Here is a 20,495-nt window from a genome sequence, read left to right on the forward strand (position 1 = left end):
ACTGTCAAATAAATTATGCTAAACCTTTGATTTTATTTATGTAGTTATGTTACTAATATAAATGCAAAAATAATTTACAGTTTCTGTCTCTGAAAATTGTAAATCCTATCATGTCTTTGAAATGTAAACACCCGAAACATTGCCCACAGAAACTAGAGGGGAAAAAATACGGCCTTTTAAAAATATAAACTGCTGTGTAAGTTCCCTTATCAAAATTAATTTGTAAAACAGCTATGGTATGGTTTTTACAAAACCACTACAAAATAATAAAGATAAGCAAAATGACTGTATATGAAAAATAGGATGTATGTTTTCAGTGGAGGAAGATATGAGACGTGGAACTGAAGGCTCAAGGGGGCCTGGCCTGAGACTCTACCCAATAAATTTGTCCACACAGGGGGTGACTCACCCCACAAATGAGATCCCACCAGAATGACTGTGATAAGAAAGGAAGGCAAAGGCTGAGAGACTCATGGAGTGGATGGAAGGTGGGAACAGTGGTTTTCAGGAACCAGGAGCAAGAGAATGGCAGGAAGTAGATGAGGAAGGACGGTGGGTCTGGGCAAAGGCAGAAGCGCCAAGGGTGAGGTGAAGGAGTGATAGACTGACCTGAGCCGTTGCTGAGCCCACGAACACAGTGGGTCTCTGAGAGACCTCCTGCAAGCAGCTGAGACCCCACACGCCACACAGACCCTCCACCTATGGGGACTTTCAACCTGCACAGGCTGTGGCAGTCAGTGACCAGTGTTTCAGTCAGGACCCACCCAGCCTGAGGGCTGCATGAGCTGGGTGAGCTCTTTGGAGTTGCCTCTGCGTCTCCGAACTCTAGGTTAACAGAATTCTGCTGTATTTAACATCATAGTGCTTTTCCACCTGGTATTTTCCGCTTGCTTTGTGTCCATAGGAGGATCATGGTTCTTAAGGGGCGGCAGCCATGTGCACATGAACCACACCTGAGGATACTCTGACATGGTGAGCGTGGCCTCTCTGGGGATGTACATCAAAAGGAAGGGAAACAGGATACAGAGGCCCCTGAAAGGACTCGACCCTTCAGGAGAAACGTGAGAAAATCAGTGTATCTTCTAGAGTGGTCCCCCCTCTGCAATCACTTTAGGCGGGCTGCCCCCTGCCCAGCCCACCACCCCTGGCAGACCACCGGCCACTTGGTCTGGAAGTCCAGCCCTACCCACCACCCTGGGGCCTGAGGGAGGGGAGACCAGAGTATGAAGGAGGATATAAAGGATAGAAAGGAACAGTCCAGCATAAGGTAGTTGTTTCCATTCAAATCCTTGCTCCAACCCAACCAGGTGTGTGACCTTGGGTAAGGGTACCTCCATATCCATGTCCTTACCTGTAAAACAGGAGCAATACTTACTACCCACAATTGCTTTGAGGAGTAAATGAGTTAATATTGATCATGGAGCACCCAGAACAATGCACTTGGTAAGCAACTGTTAAATAAACTGAGACCTGCGCAGAACATGGAGCTTGGCAGCTGCACTGCTGGCCTGATTGTCAGGCGGGACCCAGCACCTCACTGGGCCTCTTTCCCTACCCAAAAATCATGGATAATGAACACCTCCCTACCCCAAAAGAGGGTTAAATAATCCACCTAGGAGCACATGGTAAGACAAAACTAGCTCCACAGAAAAATAAAAGGTTACAATGAATGTCTGAGGCTGGTTGCCTTAGCACACTGGGAATTCTTGAGCCCTGGATGCCAGAGCTGTTCCCTGTGACCAGGTGATCCCAGCACCCTGGACAGCTGACCCACCTGGTGTGAAGCTCTGGAATGGTTTCTGTCAACAAAGTCACCTAGTCTGGGGTTTTCAAACCCACTAATAAAATCAAGTTGGTAGGTCACAAGCAGCATTGAAAAAAAAATGGTGGAAAATAGAAACTCAGAATACATTATCCATGATATGGGTAGTTTCAGAAAACGTTTGCCAGTTTGTGTGTTCTGAGTGGCAGTGTAAATGGCATTCTCACTGGGGTCATGGCCAGGACACTAAGCCTACTGCCAGAGCTTGTGGGGGTATGAGCTCTGCATTCTGGAGCTCAGGAGTACATCCTGGAGGAGACCCACAAATGCTGCCTGCGCCAGCAGAGGGCGCCCCACACCACACCCGCTCTGAGGGACTGACCCTGTCCTCTGGGCTCTGCAAGCCCAAGCCCACTGGGGCTCCACAGCCCACCTCCAAAGACTGGCAGTAGGGGAATGTCATCTTGGACCTGTCCACCTTCAAGCCTAGCCTTTACTTGACCCCAGGCCCCTCCTCAGCTCTCCTGTGCCTGTCCCCTCCCCTTCCTTTTCTGGTCATCTGCTTTCCTTCCTTCACCTTATCCACTTCCTCTTGCCTGTCCAGCCCCTTCCGGTGGCCCTTTTCTCTCTGTTCCTTTCTTCCTCTGTCCCCCTTCCTTTTCCACCCCCTTCCTCTCTTCCAGGACACATACACACAATATTTTTCAGACAATTCAGCCTTTTATTTTTGAAAATAATTCTGTAGCTTCAACTTTCTTCCATGAACTGAGGTCAGGCAAGAAACAAAAACACACATTGCTCTCCAACCCGCCATCTGCACCCTAATCTGAGTCGACACCGGGTATCTGGGGAAGAGCAGAGGCAGTCCAGCCCTCCTGTCCTGGCTGCTCTAGCTTACACTGAGTGGGCCTCCAGAAGCCACAGCCTCAAGGCGGAGCCTGTGCACCAAACCCCAGGTGAAAAGGAGCACAAGGAGTTAATCTCTCTTCCACCAGGCCAGCACAGAGCCCTCCTAGAGTGACAGAGAAGGGATCAGTTTTTAGAAAACAGGATCAGGGGCACAGTCTGTTTCTTTGAGGCAGGACGAGGGAGGGGTGCCCAGCACACTGAGGCTTCCCCACCCCATCAGTCCCCCCATTGCCAGGGATGAGCTGAGGAGAGGTCTTGCTTTTCCCCTTCAACTTTTCATCTTAGCGTCATGAGTTGCTAGGCTGCAGGGAGAAAAGAACTGTGAGGAGGTCAGGGATAGGGAGAGAGGGAAAGAGGAGAAATGGGCGGGAGGCATAAACCCTGACAACCTAACAGGTCCACCCAGATCCTCATGATAAAACCCCTTTGGTTAGTCTCATTTTGGCCACAAATATGTCCCTTTCTCACATAGCCCAGCTTTCCTTCCAACTGGGGGAAGGCAGGGAAGGGCTCACACCCTGGCTGGAAGAGCCAGGACAAGGAAAAGAGGCCTGGCCAAGAGAACCGAAGTTGCCAACCTCTCTGCAGATGCCCTAGGAGAAAACCTGGCACATGGAAGTTCATGGCTCCAACAAGCCCAAGTCTTCCCCTACCACACAGTGGTTTCCTGCTTAACACCCCCCAACATACCCCAGAAAGGTTCACCTGATTTGACCCTCCCTTGAGAATGGGAGAATAATCTTCACCTTGCACTCGAATGCCACTCGAAAAAGGAAGACAACAAAAAAAGATAAATGGACCCAAGAAAGAAAGGATGATGGAGCCCAGGACCTGCGGTCCGTCTCAGCCGCGGACATGGCAAACACCGAGTCCAGGAGGAGCAGGCCGGCGCTGCTAATTCCAGCTAGGATCATAGCCCTCCCAGGTCTGCGGGGGTGCCAGGTGGACGCGGCGGCCCCGGAACAGGAAGCTGACGATGCCCCTGTAGCCAGCCCTGGGGACTCCCGACTTGAGGTCGTCCATGACTCCCAGGGCCTTGGCGAAGGCTTTGAAGCTGTCCCTGCTCGTGTACTGCACCCGCACCTCCCCCAGATCGTTCCGCTCACTGGTCCTCACTTTCTCCACCTGCAGCAGGGGGGCGCTGTAGACGCGGGCAAGGAAGTCCCTGTCGTAGGCCTCCCGCCGCAGGTACGACAGGTCCAGCTGGGTGAAGGGCACGAAGTGCTGGTTCAGCTTGATGAACTTGAGGTGCTGGTCAAAGAACTGCCCGTGGCTCACACCCTTGCGGCCAAAGGTCATCGTTCTGGAGATCTCGGGCCGCAGGCAGGCCCGGCCCTGCCTTTGCTCAGGCCGCCGCATCCAGTCGTCCCAGAAGGCCTTGGGCCACTTGGGCTCCAGCTCTGCCCACAGCTCGGCCAACAGCAGCCAGCCCAGGCCGGGGAAAAAGTCGGTGCGGTAGAGCAGCTCAGGCTTGCTCGAGTCCACCATCTGCTCCTTGCCGTTGTCATTCCAGGCAGACACGCACCAGAGGGAGGGGTCGGCCCTCAGCAGCGGGTACGTGGCCTGGAAGTACTCGAAGAAGTCCGGGGCCACCTCCAGGTCGTCCTCCACCACCACGGCCGCGGGGAACTTGAACCTGTGGAAGACCTGGCCCAGCGCCCAGCGGTAGTGGCGCGCGATCTTGTAGTAGCCCTGGAACTTGCGGTGGTCGGGCGGCACCGCGATGGTGCTCAGATCGGGCTGTCGGATGTGTGTAACGGCGCTGCCATAGGAGGCGATGACCTGAGCCGTCTCCTCGTGCCCGCAGTCCTGGCTGACGATGATGGGGAAGCGCTCAGCCGAGGGCCGATAGTGCAGCAGCTTGTCTAGGCAACGGCGGACAGTGCTGCGGTCACAGGCGATGACCAGGATGGGTATCACAGCCGGCGACAATGTCGCAGGCCTATGTGGCGGCGCGGGCGGAACCCCAGTGGGTGCCCTCCGCCCCTGGCTCCACCTTGCATGATGCTCCTTGATCTGCTCCAAGAGCCCCCGCTGCCGCTCCAGCTCCACCTCGGCATCCTGGGCCAAGCGGATCACCTCACGGGTGAGCCCTGCAGGGTCATCATCCAGAGCACTGTCTGAGGGCAGCCTGCCCGGCGCAGGGCGCGTCCAGAAGAAGAGGAGCAGCAGGACGTTCCAGGCCACAAAGAGGATGGCGCCCCACAGCACAAGCCCTGCAGACTGCTTCTTCAGCATCCTGGCCCCCACGGGGGGAGGCACAATGGGGGCTCCAAGCTGCCCTCACTTGCTGGGCTCACTCTCTAGTTCTAGGGAGGTGTCCTCTGGGCTTTGGAATTAGGAAGCAGCCATGCACCTGAAGAGAGGAGAGGAGAAAAGCAGCTATCATCACAAAAAAATGGGGCACCCTAGGGTGGGGCTGGGGGTTGAGGTGGGGGGAGGGATTCCAGAAACAGGTGAAAAGTGCTGAAGGCCAGGAGGTAACTCCAGGGCTCTCTTAGAAAGAGCTGCCTGTCCCCTAATCGGGGGGAGGAGGGGGCATAAATCTGAGTGGGAGAATAGGACATGCTCCCCCACTCCAAAATGAGTTCATGAGTTCATGTGTCTGAAGGGGAAGTAGAGTGATGTTGGTGGAAGAGAAAGAGCAAAGGAACCCCACCTTCCCCTCCCCACCTGACATATTTAATTTCCTATCTTCTACCTAGAACTTAGGGTGAGACCATCTGCCTCCCATTCCTCAAAGCAAATTGCCCAAACATTACTGATCTAAAAAGTCAAATATCGTACCTCAGGGCTAAAGCCAGCACCTTACCCAATAAGGAAGCACCAGAGGCATTCCCACAACAGTCAGGAGCAAAGCCAAGCCGCCCAGATACAGGGTTAACATTCTGTTGAAGGATCAGCCCGGGCAATTGGAATACAGAACACAATTAAAGGCAGAATAAGTGGAAAAGAAGCAAACTACCTCTATTTGCTGATGCTGTGAGAATACTAAGGAAAACTAAGAGAATCAATGATAAAACCAACCCAATCAAAAAACTGAGCAAGGTACCGGATATAAAATTAACATGCAAAAATAGCCATCATACCCACAAATAATAACTCATTAAAAAAAATAATGGATGAAAAAACCCTATTTTCAGAAGCCATGAAAATGATAAACTATATAGGAATAAACTATATAGGAAGAAATATTCAAAACCCCTATATGAACAAAACTATAATTCCTGAAAGACACAAAAGACTTAAATCCCTTGTTCTTGCTTAGGACATCTCAGTATCATCAAAAATCTCAATAAAAACACTTTTTTATGGAGCTACACAAATTGACACTAAAGTTGACATGAAAACATAAACATGCAAAAACATCTAGGAAAATAATGAAAAGCTGAGAAGAGAGACTAGCCCTACCAGATTTTAAATTCTATATATTACAAAGCCTCCATAATTAAAACTATGTGGTGTCGATATATAAACAGATCACGCAATGGATTAAAATTTAAACTCCAGAAATAGCCCCAACTACACATAGAAATCTTAGGTATGATAAAGGTGATATTTAGAAATCCTGGGGCAAAATGTGGTCTTACTAATAGTGTTGTTAACCACTATATAGCTATTTGGAATAAATAAATAAAATTAGATGTGTATGCCAAGAATAATTTCCAAGTGGATCAGAGATCTAAATATAAAAAACTATACAAGTACTAGAAGAAAACATAGGTCAATTCCTCTATAACCTGGCTTTCAGAGTATAATTCAAAATCCTGATGCAATAATAAATAAAATACTTTTGCATGGCTAAAACCACCATAAGCCAGGTAAAAAGACAAATGCAACTGGAAGAGAATATTTGCAACATATGTGTACGTCACAAGTAAAGAGCCAATACCTTAGTAGACAAAGAACTTTCTAAAAACTGAGGGGGAAAAAGGCCAAAAATCCTCAAAATGGTTCAAAACAAAAATATCATATATATATACATATATATATGTATATGTATACGTGTGTGTATTATATATATACATATATATATATATATAGAGAGAGAGAGAGAGAGAGAGAATGGAGCAAAATATTAATAAGTGAATAAAGGGAATATGTGTGTCCTTATACCATTTTGATTCTTGCAATTTTTTTTGTAAGTGTGAAATTATTTCCAAATGAAGTTTCTTAAAAATCAAATATAGGGAATGGCCCACTAGCCTCGTCCATTAATATGGCCCCAGCTGGGCAGATTAGTAAGGGCAATGGGACAATCCCCTTGTCCTGAATTCTTCAACTACTCAATGACATGCATGATACACCTGCTGCCTGCCAGGTTCTGAGAAGGGACTTGAGACACATGCCCAACAAGAAAAAAGCATGGTCCCACCAACCCCGTCACTCTGCCAGACCTATGACAGACACCCTCCAATTCCTAGATAGCTGTCATTCCTGACCACATGACTCTCCCCCTGTCCTTCCTGCCTCTGGTCTCAGCCCTTCATACCCCAAAACTTCAGGTATATGCCCTCCTGTGCCAGCTGTTCTGCCAGTTGCCCTCTGTCTTACACAGCCCAGTTCTCTAATCCCAGCCAGAACCTTGGTCCCAGATGTCATCTCTGCGCCCCTGGGCTCTCAGGCAGACAGATACAGTATCAAAGGGGCTGACTCTGAAGGGCCTCTAAAGGGACCTGGATTATGTCTGCCTCCTGCGGAGACTCCCCCAGTGCCTGCCAGCACCACCACCACCACCACCCACCACCACCGGCTCTCCTCCCGGAAACCATCCCCCCACAACTCCACAGCACCAGTTTTCTCAGAAACCTCAAGTCTGTTTCGGTTTTACTGTGCCGTTAACTTCCCATTGTATCAGCAACCGTAAACCAATCAGGGTTTCTAGAAGGGATAGACACACAGATTTCCAGTTACTTCCTCACACCCCCTTGGCATGTGGTCAAGGTTGGAACATTCCCTCCAATCTCCTCGCCAGGATTCCCTATCCCCAACTTCCTGCCTCCTAACTGACTGGGCAGGAGTCTTCAGATAAAGGGATGGGGGAAAGACCCCAGAGCCTAAACTCTATTAGCAGAAGGGCTGACCTCAGCGCTGGAGGAGCAGGCCTGCCTGACTTGTCAGTGAGCCACCTTAGACCAGCAAGTTCTCAAAGGCTGCTGGCAAAACCCAAGGGACCACATCCTTGCAGATGACTGGTGAGAGCCTTCACTTTTCTCCAGATATTAAAATTAGGTGGCCCACACCCACTACCCAAGGAAAGACCTCCCCTCCACCCTTCTAAGCCATGCAGATCGGAGCAATCTTCTGAAGGCCCCTCAGCAGACTGGATTTTCAGCAAGTCTGCAAACATGAGAGTAGCCGGATGGCCCACAGGAAACAGCTGCCCAGTCCGGCCAGGCCTCCACCTCCACCCTTCTCTCCCAGCCCATAACCCTCTTCTTTAAGTTCACAAACAGAACTTGTTCCTCTTTCCATAAAAGAACACAACATGCCTACTCCCGGGGGCCCCCAGCTTCTCCATCTAGACTCCTCCAGAGTCCCGGTGCCGTTTCCTACTGCTGGTCCACGTATTCTCCAGAGCAAGCTCCCCCACTCTGTCTGGAAGTTGTGTTGTATGCACACACAAGCGCACACACGTGAGCACACACACTCTCCAGCAGCTGGCTGTGCCCCGAGGGGTGAGCAAGTCAAGCAGGTCAGCCTTTTGGCCAGCAGAGACCACACAGTCCTCAGGAGGCACTGCTCTCTGAGGCCTCACATCAGGAGGGACACAGGAGTAACGGGCAAGCCGGACGGCCTGCGGCAATCCTTAGCATGGGGTCTTCACATCTGAGACTCAATTTTTCTTACCTCTATGGTGGAAACCCTAACAGAATACCTCATTGGGTTGCTGTGAGGATTGGGTGAGGTAATCCACATCAGGTGTTTAGAACAGTGGCCCGCACGTGACAACATAAACGCTAGCCAGTCACTCGTTTGTCCCCTCTCTGCTAGCTTCCTTCCAGGCCCCAAACACCCGAGCCCACCTCAGGGCCTTTGCATGTACCTGTATGCCAGACCAGCTCTTCCCGGTCATCTTCACCTGGTACGCTCTGACTCATGTGCCCACCAGGGACACCTCCCTGATGTCTTAGGACCGACCAAGTGAGGTCCATTCCCCTTCACAACCATCAGCACCAGCTCAACATCTGTCAGATCTCCTCTCAGACACAAGTTACTTGAGGACGGGGACCAGCTCTCCCAGTATGCCGAGCTGCTGTGCTGGGACCCTCAAGATTCAAGAGATTTGCCTGTGACCTAAAAGCTGGCTTCAGTGTGGGTACTAAACACCCACAGGCCCTTAACTGCAATTCCCAAGTCCAAAAAGCGCTGACAAACAGAAGTTTTCTACACTAGTTTGGCAGTAAAACCTGGCAACCTCATTTGGTGAAATCTGATCTAATGTGAGGTTATTTATAATCTTTATTTATCCCACTTAGTATGACTATTCACACATTTTGCTACAGAAATGAATATGTTGGATTATGGAGTGCTGCTCTAGACCTTACACTACATCATAAATGTACCAGATCAGCTTTTTAAAATCCAAAAAATTGTAAATTCTGCATATGCAGTTCCAGGAATTTCAAAATTATAAAAATGAAAGCGACAGTTCCTCACTCACGGCCATCGTCCCGTTTCAAGCCCTGAAACCCTTCCACCTGAACTCTCTTCCCTTATTAGAAAATATTATTTTAAGCCTGACCTGTTGACAGAGGCTCTCCGCTGCCTACCTGTCACTCATCTTGCTTCCCTCTAAGCAACCTTTCTAAGAGCAACAGAGCACCCTCTTATAGTGCAAGCCTGGTCACAACATAACGTACCTTACAAACTGCAAGGCAGCCTGTCCACAGAATAAAACTCAAACTCATTACTGTGACACACAGAGCCTTCACAACACACTGACTCAAACGTCCATTTTCAACCTCACCTCCAACCACCACCCCCTGATCCCCATACTCCGGCCTCAGCAGGCTACTTACTTATTTCCCTCATAAGTACAAGTGTATGCTGCTGTATCTTTGCTCCGCTGGTCCCTTATCCTGAAATATCCACAGCCCTACGTGCAAGCACTCACACATCCTTTAGAGCCCAGTTCGGGCTGGTCCTGTGACCCTACAGGCAGAGCCAGGCCTTCCCCGACTACGCTCTCTCCATACGTCAGCTTTCCTCTCCATGCTGTAACAGACTCTGTGGCTGTGCCTTACCTGCCTCTCACCTTACTCTTAGGAAAAAGGCTCTATGACTGTGAAGCCCATCACAGTGCTTGGCACATGTATGAGATTCAAGTGGTCAAGGAAGGACTGCTTGCATTATTGACTAAATTAGGGAGAACAAGACCTTTTCCAAAGACGCCCTCTACATATAGCGTCCCCCTGCTCATCTTTACAAAGTGACAATGGCAGTCCTCCCTCTCCTGGGGGGAGGTGGGGGAGGTGGGGTCTGTGTTCCCTCTCCTGCATGAAAGGCAATACAGTTTCCATCTGGTGCTCCAGGGACAGTTGCTCTTGGAACCCAGCCACCAAGGTAAGAGAAGCCCAGGTCACCCGACAGGACACCTACAGGTATTCCAGCTGACAAGGCCAGCTACAGTCCCAGCTGACAGGCAGCAATCAACCATTACACATAGAGGACGCCTTCTAGATGATCCAACCCGCTACATCTGACTGCAACTGCACAAAGACCAGGAAGGAGCAAGAACCTCATAGCTGAGGTAGGAATGAAATGGTTCTGTTGTTTTAAGCCACTAAGTTTTGGGGTGATTTGTTACGCAGCAATAAGTATCCTAAACAATGAGCAAAACGAATGTAAGCAGCCTTGACAAGCAGGCCAGAGTTCTTCCTGCCCTCTGTGCTCAGGCTCCATGTCCAAACTCTGAGGGCCGGTGTCTACTCATGTCCTAGTCCTTATGAGATATCTACTGCTGAATAATGAAAACACTCAACGGCTTAAGACAATAGCAATCATGTATCCTTCTCAGTTCCATGGGTCAGGAATTTGGACAGTGGGGCACAGAGAAGAAGAACTGCCTCCGCTCCACATCTGAGACCTCAGCTGGAAGACTCGAAAGCTGGGGGAGGGACTCCCCTAAAGGCTCATTCTCTCACCGTCTGAAGGCTGACGTTGGTGCTGTCTGAGACATTAACTGGGAGTGCTGGCTGGAACACCTTCCACGTGACCTCTCCATGTGACCTGGGCTTCCTTTGAACATGATGGCTGGGTTCCAAAGGTGCGTATCCCAAGAAAGAGAGCAAGCCAGGTGAAGCTGTATCCTTTTCATGATCCAGTCTTGGATCTCTTCTGCCCTACTTGTCAGGGGTATCACAAGTCCCTGCCCACCTTCAAGGGGAGAAAATCACAAACCTAACCACGGCTGGGAGAGGACATGTCCACTTGTAAAAACATGTGGAATTGGGTATTTATGGGCATTGCCCATTTTGGGAAAACGCAATCTGCCACACCGTCCTTCCTAATACAGATCAATAGTCCCCACCCTGACCTGAGTCCTGATGTTCCGTTTTAATGACATTTGTCTGCAAGGCACAGACTCAAAACTGGTTTTGATTTGCTAGAGTTTTCACAACTTCTTTAGGGAAGTGACAACACAGCTGGTCTACAACATCAAGTACAAAGACACCTGCCCCGTGGTGGGAGCCTTTTTCGTATATGTAACCCTCAGCCAAAACACAGGAGGCTCTGGGCAGGTCCTCCAACCATATATGGGTCTATCTCTTCATCTGAAGCCCAGGAGCTGTGAGACTCCCTTCTAACACTCTGATTCCATGGTATTCTCCAGCCAGTCCCCTCTCTCTGACAGAAATGTTTCCTAAACAACAGAACACCAGACAGTCAACTTCCTATGGTGAGGCAATAATGGATAATTCATGTTTAGCTTTTAAAAAGTATGGGAATTAAGGAATATTGACAGACTTTCCCTTCTATATATCTGCCTTGCTTAGTATGTTAAAAAGGACTGCCTAACATACCCACGAAGTATAGAACACGACACAGATAATGGAGACTTGACTGAATTACTTTCTCATTCATTAGACCTCGGCTAGACTCTTGTATCATGTACTGGGCTCCATAATTTCAGGATGGAAGAACTTAAAGGATGTCAGAGAAGATACACTAAATAATTGAAGTGCTTAGAGAATAAGACCTAGGAGGGAAGGGGTGCAGGTTATTCATCCTGGAAAAGAAAAGGCAAGTATGATGCTAGCACAGCAAAAGCATGGAGGCCAGGGATTCAGGCAATCCAGCACCACCAAACCAGGTAACCTTGGGGCAAGTCACCTGACCCTCTGAAGCCTTGGTTCCCTCATTTGAACAGGGAGAGGGCTGATTTGGATCATCTTCATCTCTGATGATGAAAAGGATAGTGATAATTTCTCCATTGTCCCAAACAGGAAATGAATTTAACCTGTCACATATGTCACTGAAATGAGATACACTACAATGCTTTCTGACCCAACACAGAAGCCGGGATCCAGGAAAGCTCAATGCTCTCTCCAGTAATGGGGTAATTCTCGGTGGGAGGCAGATCCCGGAGGATGTGATGAGCATCTAAGAGAAAGGCTACATGTTCTGAAAAGCATTATAAACGGCAGAAAACAAAGTTGGATGACACCTCCGGCAGCGATGTTCTAAAGCAAAGACTATTTAAACACGCCACAGGGGCAAGGGTTTAACCGAGGTGGAGCCTCACCCCGGGGCTCACTGTGCCGTGGAGACAAACCAGCCCGCCACAGTCCCTCTGCTCCAGGGTTTACAAGATGGGGCCCTTGCAAGTCTCAGGGCTCCCTACACTACACATGTCAGCAAACAGGTAAAAAAAGTTTTTCTGCTGATTTACATACTTCTACATTGAATCAATTCTTCCTTACGGCTGGAGTAGAAAGAACCCTTAGTAACTCGTGGAAAAGACGCCGGGGTGGGGTTTGGGGAAAGGCCACCTCCCATTCCGGCTCCCCAGCCCTCTCCTCTCCATCGACCCCACCTCCTCCGGCCCGCACCCACGGACGCCCTGAGGCCGAGTTTCACAACTGCCTCGCCTCCCCTCCCCGCGGAGCCCGCCCTTCTTCCAAGGGCTGGAGGCCCGGGATTCCCAAAGCGGAACGCAGAACGCGACTTCCCGGCTCGGTAGGGGGCGGCGGCCGGGACCCGGGCCAGGCCCCTCTGGCTGGGGCTCACGGGCACTGGGGCTATCGTGGGGCACGAAGGGCTCGGAAAGGGGCAGCTGTTAAAGACGGGACCCGAGCCCTGGAGCGCCCTCTTCACTCCCGCAAGAGCCTCCCTTAGTCCAACTTCCGTCGCCTCCCGGGGACAAGTACCCTTGGTGACGGCCGCCAGCGTCCCCGGGCCTCTACTCACCAGATCCTCCCAACTTCCCGGCTCTGAACTTGGCAGGCGCCGAGGCGTGAAGAGCGAGCCTGGAGCCTCCGCGCGTCCCTGGCGCTCGTGCGGCTACCGGCGCCTTCCGCCTGGCCGGCCCTCCTTGCGGCGCGCCGAGGCCGGGCCGCCCGGCGGGCAACGTGGCCCTCCCCAGGAGGGCGGGGCCGGCCGGGGCGGGGCCGGCCGCCCCTACTGGCCCTGGGCCCCTCCCTCCAGGCCCCGCCTCCTCGCCCAGACTTCACAATCACCCGCCGTCCCGACAGCCCAAGTTTTCCCGGGTCCCCAACTTTGGGAGATGCTGTGGAGCTGTTACTATTGGACCCTTTCCTGCTTCCAATTGCACTGCACGGGTCGACACCCGGCCCCACCCACACCTCAACCCCTGGAGCCCAGACTTCTCTGCTGCTGCAGAGATGTGAGAACAGGAACCAAGACGCCAAAAGGGAAGCTGGGGGAAACACCTGCTGCCAAAAGCAGCAGAGAGCCAGCTGTGGTTTCTTCTTTTTTTTCTTTGGGGGTGAGGAACGAGAGCTGTTAGCTCTGAGCGAAAGACCTGTCCCCAGGCTAGAACCACTGTACCTCAGGAGAAAAAGACTCAATCACAGGCTCTTGTGGCAGCTCTGTGAAAGGGGAGGGGGACAGAATCTGGAAAAGTCTGTATCTAATCCTGAGAAGTGGGGGTTGGGAGCTGAGAACTACTGGCTGCTCTGCAAATGACTTTCCAGAGAAGGACTGAGTCCAGGGCCAACCCTACATGTGCTCAGGACACTCTACTGGCACCAGACCCTCCCCTACGCTCCTCCCTCCCCAGTGTTGCAGAGCAGCACAGGTCAGAACTTTGTGGTGTGTGGTTACTGACTGACTTCGCTCACTTGTTTCTATAAGAAACCAGGAGTTACACAGGGTTCTAAAGAAACAAAAGGCAGGGTATGCCCTAAAGGCTCCTGCCTGGATGTGAGTGCTAAAAAAATTGCACAGAAGCCTCCACAAGCCAGACCCCACCCTCAGCCTCTCCTTTAACCCTCCTAGCAGGTCTGCAGAGTATGCATTGTCATCCTGGTCTACAGATGAGGAGTTTGAGACTAAGGGTAAGTGTCAACTGCTGAAGGTCACAAGACCTAGCAGAGAGTACAGCCCGGTTTTAGATCCAGGCACTCTTGCCTCCAAAGCTAGTGTTCACCCTCTCCCCTCATGCACCCTTGAATGCAGGGGCCCTCTGAGATGTCCGTGTGTCCAGCATGACAGGTGCAGAGTGGGGCAGCAGGGGAATCTTGGTAGAAGCAGATGGAGCCAGCCCTGAAGAAGTAGAATGAAAGAAGAGCTGACACATCAGTGAGGCTGGACTGTGTCTCTGTCTGTCCAAGGTCTCCAGCTTAGCTGATTGCGTGGACTGGCAGGAGATGCGAGCCCATGCTCACGTGCCAGCCAGTGGCCAGTGCCTGCACCTTTGCCCTCTCTCTAAGCTTTTCCTCATATAGGGGACGTGGAAGGCCTGCACACTCACATTCCATGTCAAGACTAGAAGGAAAATGATAAAGTTCCTAAAAGTGTTAAAAGTTGGGAAACAATCATTTGTAGATCCACGATATCAGAAGCTAAAATCACTTTTCCGGACAAAGGACACAGTGGGATGCTGTGAAAAGGAAAAGTGGGGAGACCAACCAGCCCATGAGAATGTCAGATTCCCACCTCTAACAATAATTCTTCTCCATCTAAGGCAGTTCAATGTGGAACAAGATGGGGGACTGTCTGTCCACCATAACTCATATCTCATATTTACGACAGTCCTTTGTTTAAATTCCAAGGCTCACAGTCAGACCGACAAGTACAAATTCACCAACTGCAAGAGGACTATCCCAAGAAGAAAGGGTCTGATTAGAGAATTGGGATGGGCTGAATTTTTGGATGGAAGCAAGAGAAAACATTTGGTCCGAGAGGCAAGAAGCCAGGGTGTAAGTGCCAAATTGACCTGGAAGAAAAGAGGCCCTATAGGCTCTGGGTGGAGGTTTCGTGGGGAGAGGTTACGGGGCAAGAAGGGCCAAAGAAACAAGGAGCCTGATTCTGGATGCAACTCAGATTAGACTGTGTGAAAATGGAAGAAACAGGAAGGAAGATCTGATTACAGGATAGAGAGAACAGAAGGGGCAATACTGTATCCTGCCTACCCCCATCACTTCCAGAAGAAGACCAGAGAGATAAGGAAAAGGAAGTGAAAATTGTTCCAGGAAACTGTCCTCCCATAAACCACGCCCAAGATAACTTGAATTTTTTTACCATTTGGAAAGAGTTCATGCTCTGAACATAAGACAGATCTTGGCTTGAAACCATGAGAAGTAAAAGCAATTTGTTTAAATCAATGTTGTGTCTATTTTCTCCCTTCCCTCCTCCCAACATCCCCACTCCCCATGGAGACCTAGAAAACTCAGCTCAACAAGATCAAAGAAAGGAGGAAAAGATTAACACAATAATTACTGAGCAATGTGTGTGAAGTGGAACTTTGGTTAGTGGAACTTTTTGGTTCCAATTCCTTTTTGGCTAAGAAAGAGTAGTGTAAATAAGTTTAGTTGAAACACACACAACATTCGGTCAAGCCTGTCCTGGCTAAGTGGCCTGAGCATCCTGGTGACCCTGTGCGAAGGCATCCGTTGTGACAGGGCTGATGGCTCTCTTGAAGAGGACTGTCTTGTGAAGGGTCAGGCGGAGGGCAGGACTAGCGCTTCTGGTGAAATGGCAGGGGAGAGGAATTATTCTGGCTCACTCAAGGAGGAAATGTCTTACCAGAGGCTGTCTGACAGGGCACTGAGTGCCCCTCCCTGGAGATCTGCAGCAGAATCGAGACGGCAGCAAGTCCGCTGCTGTAGAAGCAGCATAGCACTGAGCAGGCAATCAGAGGCCTGACCGTCCACACTCAAGCCAGCCCTTCCTGCTAAGGGCTTCCTGCTAAGTTGCTTCCCCCTCACCTATCAAACTGGGGAAATAATCTCTCTCGCTCCTCCTCACAATAATGTGGTGACAAAAACTGACAACACAACAGCCTGGACACTTCACATAATATAAGTACTATACAAACATAGCACAACTCCGTGGTACTTAAAAGTGTTTCGAAGCACTCATAGTATCCCAGGTAGGATGAGGGCTGCAGTGTCATCCTGGGACCACACATACCTGAAGGACTGCTGTGATCCCGGTGCCTAAGCAAGAATTGACACCAGGAATTACTGGGCGAAGCTGGGAGAGGTGACATGCCCTTCCTGAAATCTGGACCCTCTAAAGTAAAAGCCTGGCCTCAAGGGCGCTCCCCCCACCCATCAGACCAAAGGAGAAGGAACAGCTCAGGACCTGTGACTCTACCCAAAACCTGCCAGTGGCCAACCTTCAGGCCACTGGGGGACTCAGGGATTCCTATGGCAAGGAAGAAAAGAGGGGAAAAAAGAAACTGAGACCTAAATACATGATCTGCAGCTTGCAGATGACCTTAGTTGTTGCTGCCAGCCCCCAATGAATGTGAGGCCCAGACGTTTACCCAGCTAGTGAAAGGCAAAGAGATGCCAGAAGCCAAGCTTCCTGCTCCTCACCCAGGCCACATACCCCACTGTCTATCAAAATTTCCAACACCTCTCCTTTCTCCTTAACACCTTCTCCTGTGTTGTCACTGAGAAAAGCAGGCATCTGGGCACAGGTAAACTGGAGTTCCAGGAAGGAATGGAGCAGGAGGTAGAAGGTACTCTGAGCAACAGGTCTCCTTTAAGGGGGAACAGAGTCTATGAAAACATAAGGGCTAAGAGATGGTAGTCTGAAAAACTGTCATCTTAAAGAGCAGAAGAGGATACTAAGATATAGCACAGGAAGGAAAGCTCCAGCACTCACTCCAAAAAATGGAGCTCTGTCTCCTAACCAGACACTCGACCCTTAAGCCCTTGAGACTTTGACTTTCCTCCACACTCTGGAAAATGCACACTTGCCACGCTGACTGGAGAGCCCTCACAGTGAGAATCCCTCAGTCTAAGTCCTCTTTGGACCCAAACACCTTTTCACAACTTGATCCCAAGTACTGTTTAATTGCATCAGGATGAGACAAATGCAGGCCAGGCTTCAATTAAGGCTATTCCAAGGTTCTGCCAGCACACTAATTCAATGAAAAAACAGAGCTTTTCTCTATGTAACAATTATATGAGCACATCAAGCAATGTCAGTGTTACTGTTTTATACATACACGACCCTGGACACTTTTCGAAATCTATCATTTCCTTTGCCCTTTGTGATAACCTGTGAAGGACCTGGAAAGCTAGTTATCCCCATGTTACAGGTGAAGAGAACATGGCAGAAATTAACCAATGTATACTAGAAAAATGAGAGTTAGAACATAAATCCTACTAATGCCCAATTCTGTTTCCTACTCCTCTGCTTTTCCCATGAGGTCTCATGGTCTAAGCTCCCTTTTCGGAAGAGAGACAACTTAGGAGGTTATCTAGACCACCCTCCTCAGGCAGTTCTATTCAGCTCCTCAAAACACAACAGCCTGCCTCTGGCTGGGGTTATCCATTCCAGTGTCTTAGTTTAGCCCCAATGACTTGGAATCCTATTATCTCAGTGTTAGAAAGGCCCTTACGGCAATCTAATCCACCTCTAATCCAATCTAATCCCATCTAATTCAGAGGGCTGAATTCTTTTCATGTTCTCCTTGGCCTAACCTCACAAACTGCCACTGCTCACTACAAGGTCCCCCTTCCTGGGTGAGGAGTAGCTAGGAACAAGTCTGCACAAGGAGAAGGTGAGGATTGGTGAAGCTTCCTGTGTACCCATCAGGGTAAGGGTTCTCATCAGGGTACTTCCTGAATGGCAGCACCCCCACACTTGCTCCACTCAACACTTTCTGCACAGGAGCAGCAAGACCCCAAGTGGGAAATGAGAAAGGAACCTTACCTTTCTTCTCTTCTCTCAGCTGCTCCGCTGAGATCATCAAACCCCCATCCAGTACTCCATTTCCAAAATTGAGAATCCCAAATCAGAGACACCAAACAAAGTGCAGCTTCTCTCCTCTTATCCAGGTCCAAAGTCCATGGTTGAGTGGACTCTGAGGGGGAGGAGTCTGGGGGGGAAGGGGTATGTCCAGGCCCCTCCCCCCCCACTGCAGGCTTCAGTGACCCGCCCAGGGGTCTGTTACATCCCTTCATTCAGCTGGCTTATTAAGCCCAGAGTCTGGTGTTGGGTAGGTCCCAGGTACTATCCCATCTCTTGCTCAGGAAGGGGAAGTCATCCACTGTGAGGAGTGGCTCTGCTGTCTTCTGCGGGGCTCATGAGAAGAAACAGGCCTTAGAACCCGCATGGCCCAGGAGGCTGATTTCTGCATTAACCTGTGGAATATTTCAACATTATGGCACTCTCTATTATACACTCAAATGGATACCTAAGACTCCCTACCTAAATTAGACCCCTTTACTATGCTCTATCATGCAAAATCCTTCCTTAAATACTCCACACAATTATACAAAGTACCTGTTTCACTCACATATTGCCCTCCAAAACACAGCCAACTCATCAATATGTATATACATACATGGGTCAGGATAAAGGAATCTATTCTCACAACAGAAAAGTAACCAAAAGCACTGACGGTGTGTGGAGACTGTCTTCTAAGAAATGTGGAAAAGAACATCCTCCGGTCCTCTTGTCTTGTTAGTGCCACACACTAATCGCCCTACCTCTCCCAAGCTTCTTAGGGTGGGCAATGTTATAATCGGCTACCTCTCCCGGAAGGAACGAAATCTATTCCAAACCTAGATGCTGTCACCTTCCACATGCATTCTTTGCTCCCTTCCCTTCACCTCCCCCTCAGCTTCCAAAACTGTGCCAGGGATGTAATTCCTAATGGTTGTCAAACTCCTTCCCGGGGGCCACCCCCGAGAGCACTCTCCTGGAATGTTTGAGGCCCGAGTCCTGCCTGCAGTAGCCCCAGTGTTCCAATCCCTCAGTCCGGGAGTCCAGCCCTGTCACCCCCGCTTCTAAGTTTATTACTCCATACACATACACATACACAAACACACACACACACACACACACACACTCACACACACACACACTCATTTCCTTCCTGTAGGGGCGTGGCGTCCACATGACACCCCCTCCACCCCCCGCCAAGAATTTAACTCCTCCCACCTTTCTCGGAAATGCAGTGATCTGTGTTCACCGAAGAAGGGGGGTGACAGCGACTCTCCCTAGACTCTGACCCCCACCCCTCCGCCGCCCGGACAACCCTCGCCCTATCTGCCCGGGTATTTACCTGGATTTCGCCTCGCCCAGTCTCGGATGGGAGCCGCCGCGCGCCCCCGGCCGGAGTCCAGGCCCCAGGCCGGGTCCCCACAGCTGGCCCAGGCCCCACCCCCTCGACCCCCGGCGGCCCGGCCCTCCCCTCGCGCTCCTCCCCCCACCATCCACAGCAGCCACTTCCGCCGGTCCTCCGGAAGTGAGCGCGCGACAACTACCGCCTGCTCTCATCCCGCCTTATTCTTCTACCCCACACGGGGGGTCCATCACCACCGCCACCAAGGGAGCATGGGATGTGGGTCTGCAGACTTGAGGTTGTTCTACAGTCACTGTTCACAGGACTGAAGACCAGGTGTGGGCAGGGCCGGATCTGGGTGAAAGCTGACCTGGGGGCCACACTTGCTGCCAGGCAAGAAGGGGCGGGGCAGAGAGTGTGGTCGAGAGCGGGAGCGCGCGTCACGTCGAACCGCGCGGGAAGGAATGCGCACGCGTCACGATGCCTTGGCCTGTCGCGAGTGTTGATGCTCCGACTGCCTAGCCCCGCGGGACTTTGGCGGGGAGAGGGTGGGGCGAGGATTGCTGAAATGGGGGGCGGAGCGTGGGCGGGGCTGCCTGTTCCCTTACCCTCCTTCCTATGGTTGCCTAGCAACCGTCCGCTTGATGTGTGTTCTGGAACCGGCCCTGGCTGTTCGCCTATCCCCAGGCGTTCTCCCACCGAAAAACAATTCAGAAAGCATTAAGGCCTGTGTTCACTGTTCCTGTGTTGAGAGCTTTGTGGCAGTGCCAGAGAAAGTTGTTTTCCTCCGTTCATCGCTTTTTCTCGCTGTGGCAAGACCTTCCTCGGTGTAAAAAGAGGGTGAGAATACTCATAAAATGAATGCCTCTCCCTCGCCCCAGGACAGCCCTTCGTTGTCCACGCACTGTGCGAAGCACGTTGGGGAGCACGGTTACCATCCTTTGAGCAGCAGAGAGGTGTGCCCGCAGTTACATGGCCAGAAAGTGGTAGAAGGTGGACGGGAACCTCCCAATCGGGGTTGGTGATTACGTCTGAAACACTAGCCAACAGTGCCACCATTGCGTGCCACCTGAGACTTGTCTCCTCCAAAGAAACGTTTGCTGTCCCTCA

The 20,495-nt window shown here is 50.7% G+C and overlaps 1 protein-coding gene across 6 annotated transcripts; it reads right to left on the bottom strand.

The window, feature by feature from the left end:
• Window positions 1-2,453: 2,453 nt before the first annotated feature.
• MGAT1 (alpha-1,3-mannosyl-glycoprotein 2-beta-N-acetylglucosaminyltransferase) lies at window positions 2,454-19,887 on the bottom strand. Of its 6 annotated transcripts, XM_033096161.1 has the most exons (4): window positions 19,386-19,535; window positions 18,029-18,459; window positions 5,484-5,559; window positions 2,454-5,027 (listed from the first exon to the last, which is right to left on the bottom strand). In XM_033096161.1, the coding sequence occupies exon 4, from the start codon at window positions 4,907-4,909 to the stop codon at window positions 3,566-3,568; it is 1,344 nt and encodes a 447-aa protein (XP_032952052.1). In that variant the 5' UTR covers window positions 4,910-5,027; window positions 5,484-5,559; window positions 18,029-18,459; window positions 19,386-19,535; the 3' UTR covers window positions 2,454-3,565. The 6 variants fall into 6 exon arrangements, with proteins under 6 accessions (XP_032952052.1, XP_032952049.1, XP_032952048.1 ...); XM_033096158.1 differs by lacking the exons at window positions 5,484-5,559; window positions 19,386-19,535 and adding an exon at window positions 19,756-19,887; XM_033096157.1 differs by lacking the exon at window positions 5,484-5,559.
• Between the last annotated feature and the right edge of the window lie 608 nt (window positions 19,888-20,495).

Source organism: Rhinolophus ferrumequinum, chromosome 24 (genome assembly GCF_004115265.2).
Source record: "Rhinolophus ferrumequinum isolate MPI-CBG mRhiFer1 chromosome 24, mRhiFer1_v1.p, whole genome shotgun sequence".
NCBI classification, from domain to species: domain Eukaryota; kingdom Metazoa; phylum Chordata; class Mammalia; order Chiroptera; family Rhinolophidae; genus Rhinolophus; species Rhinolophus ferrumequinum.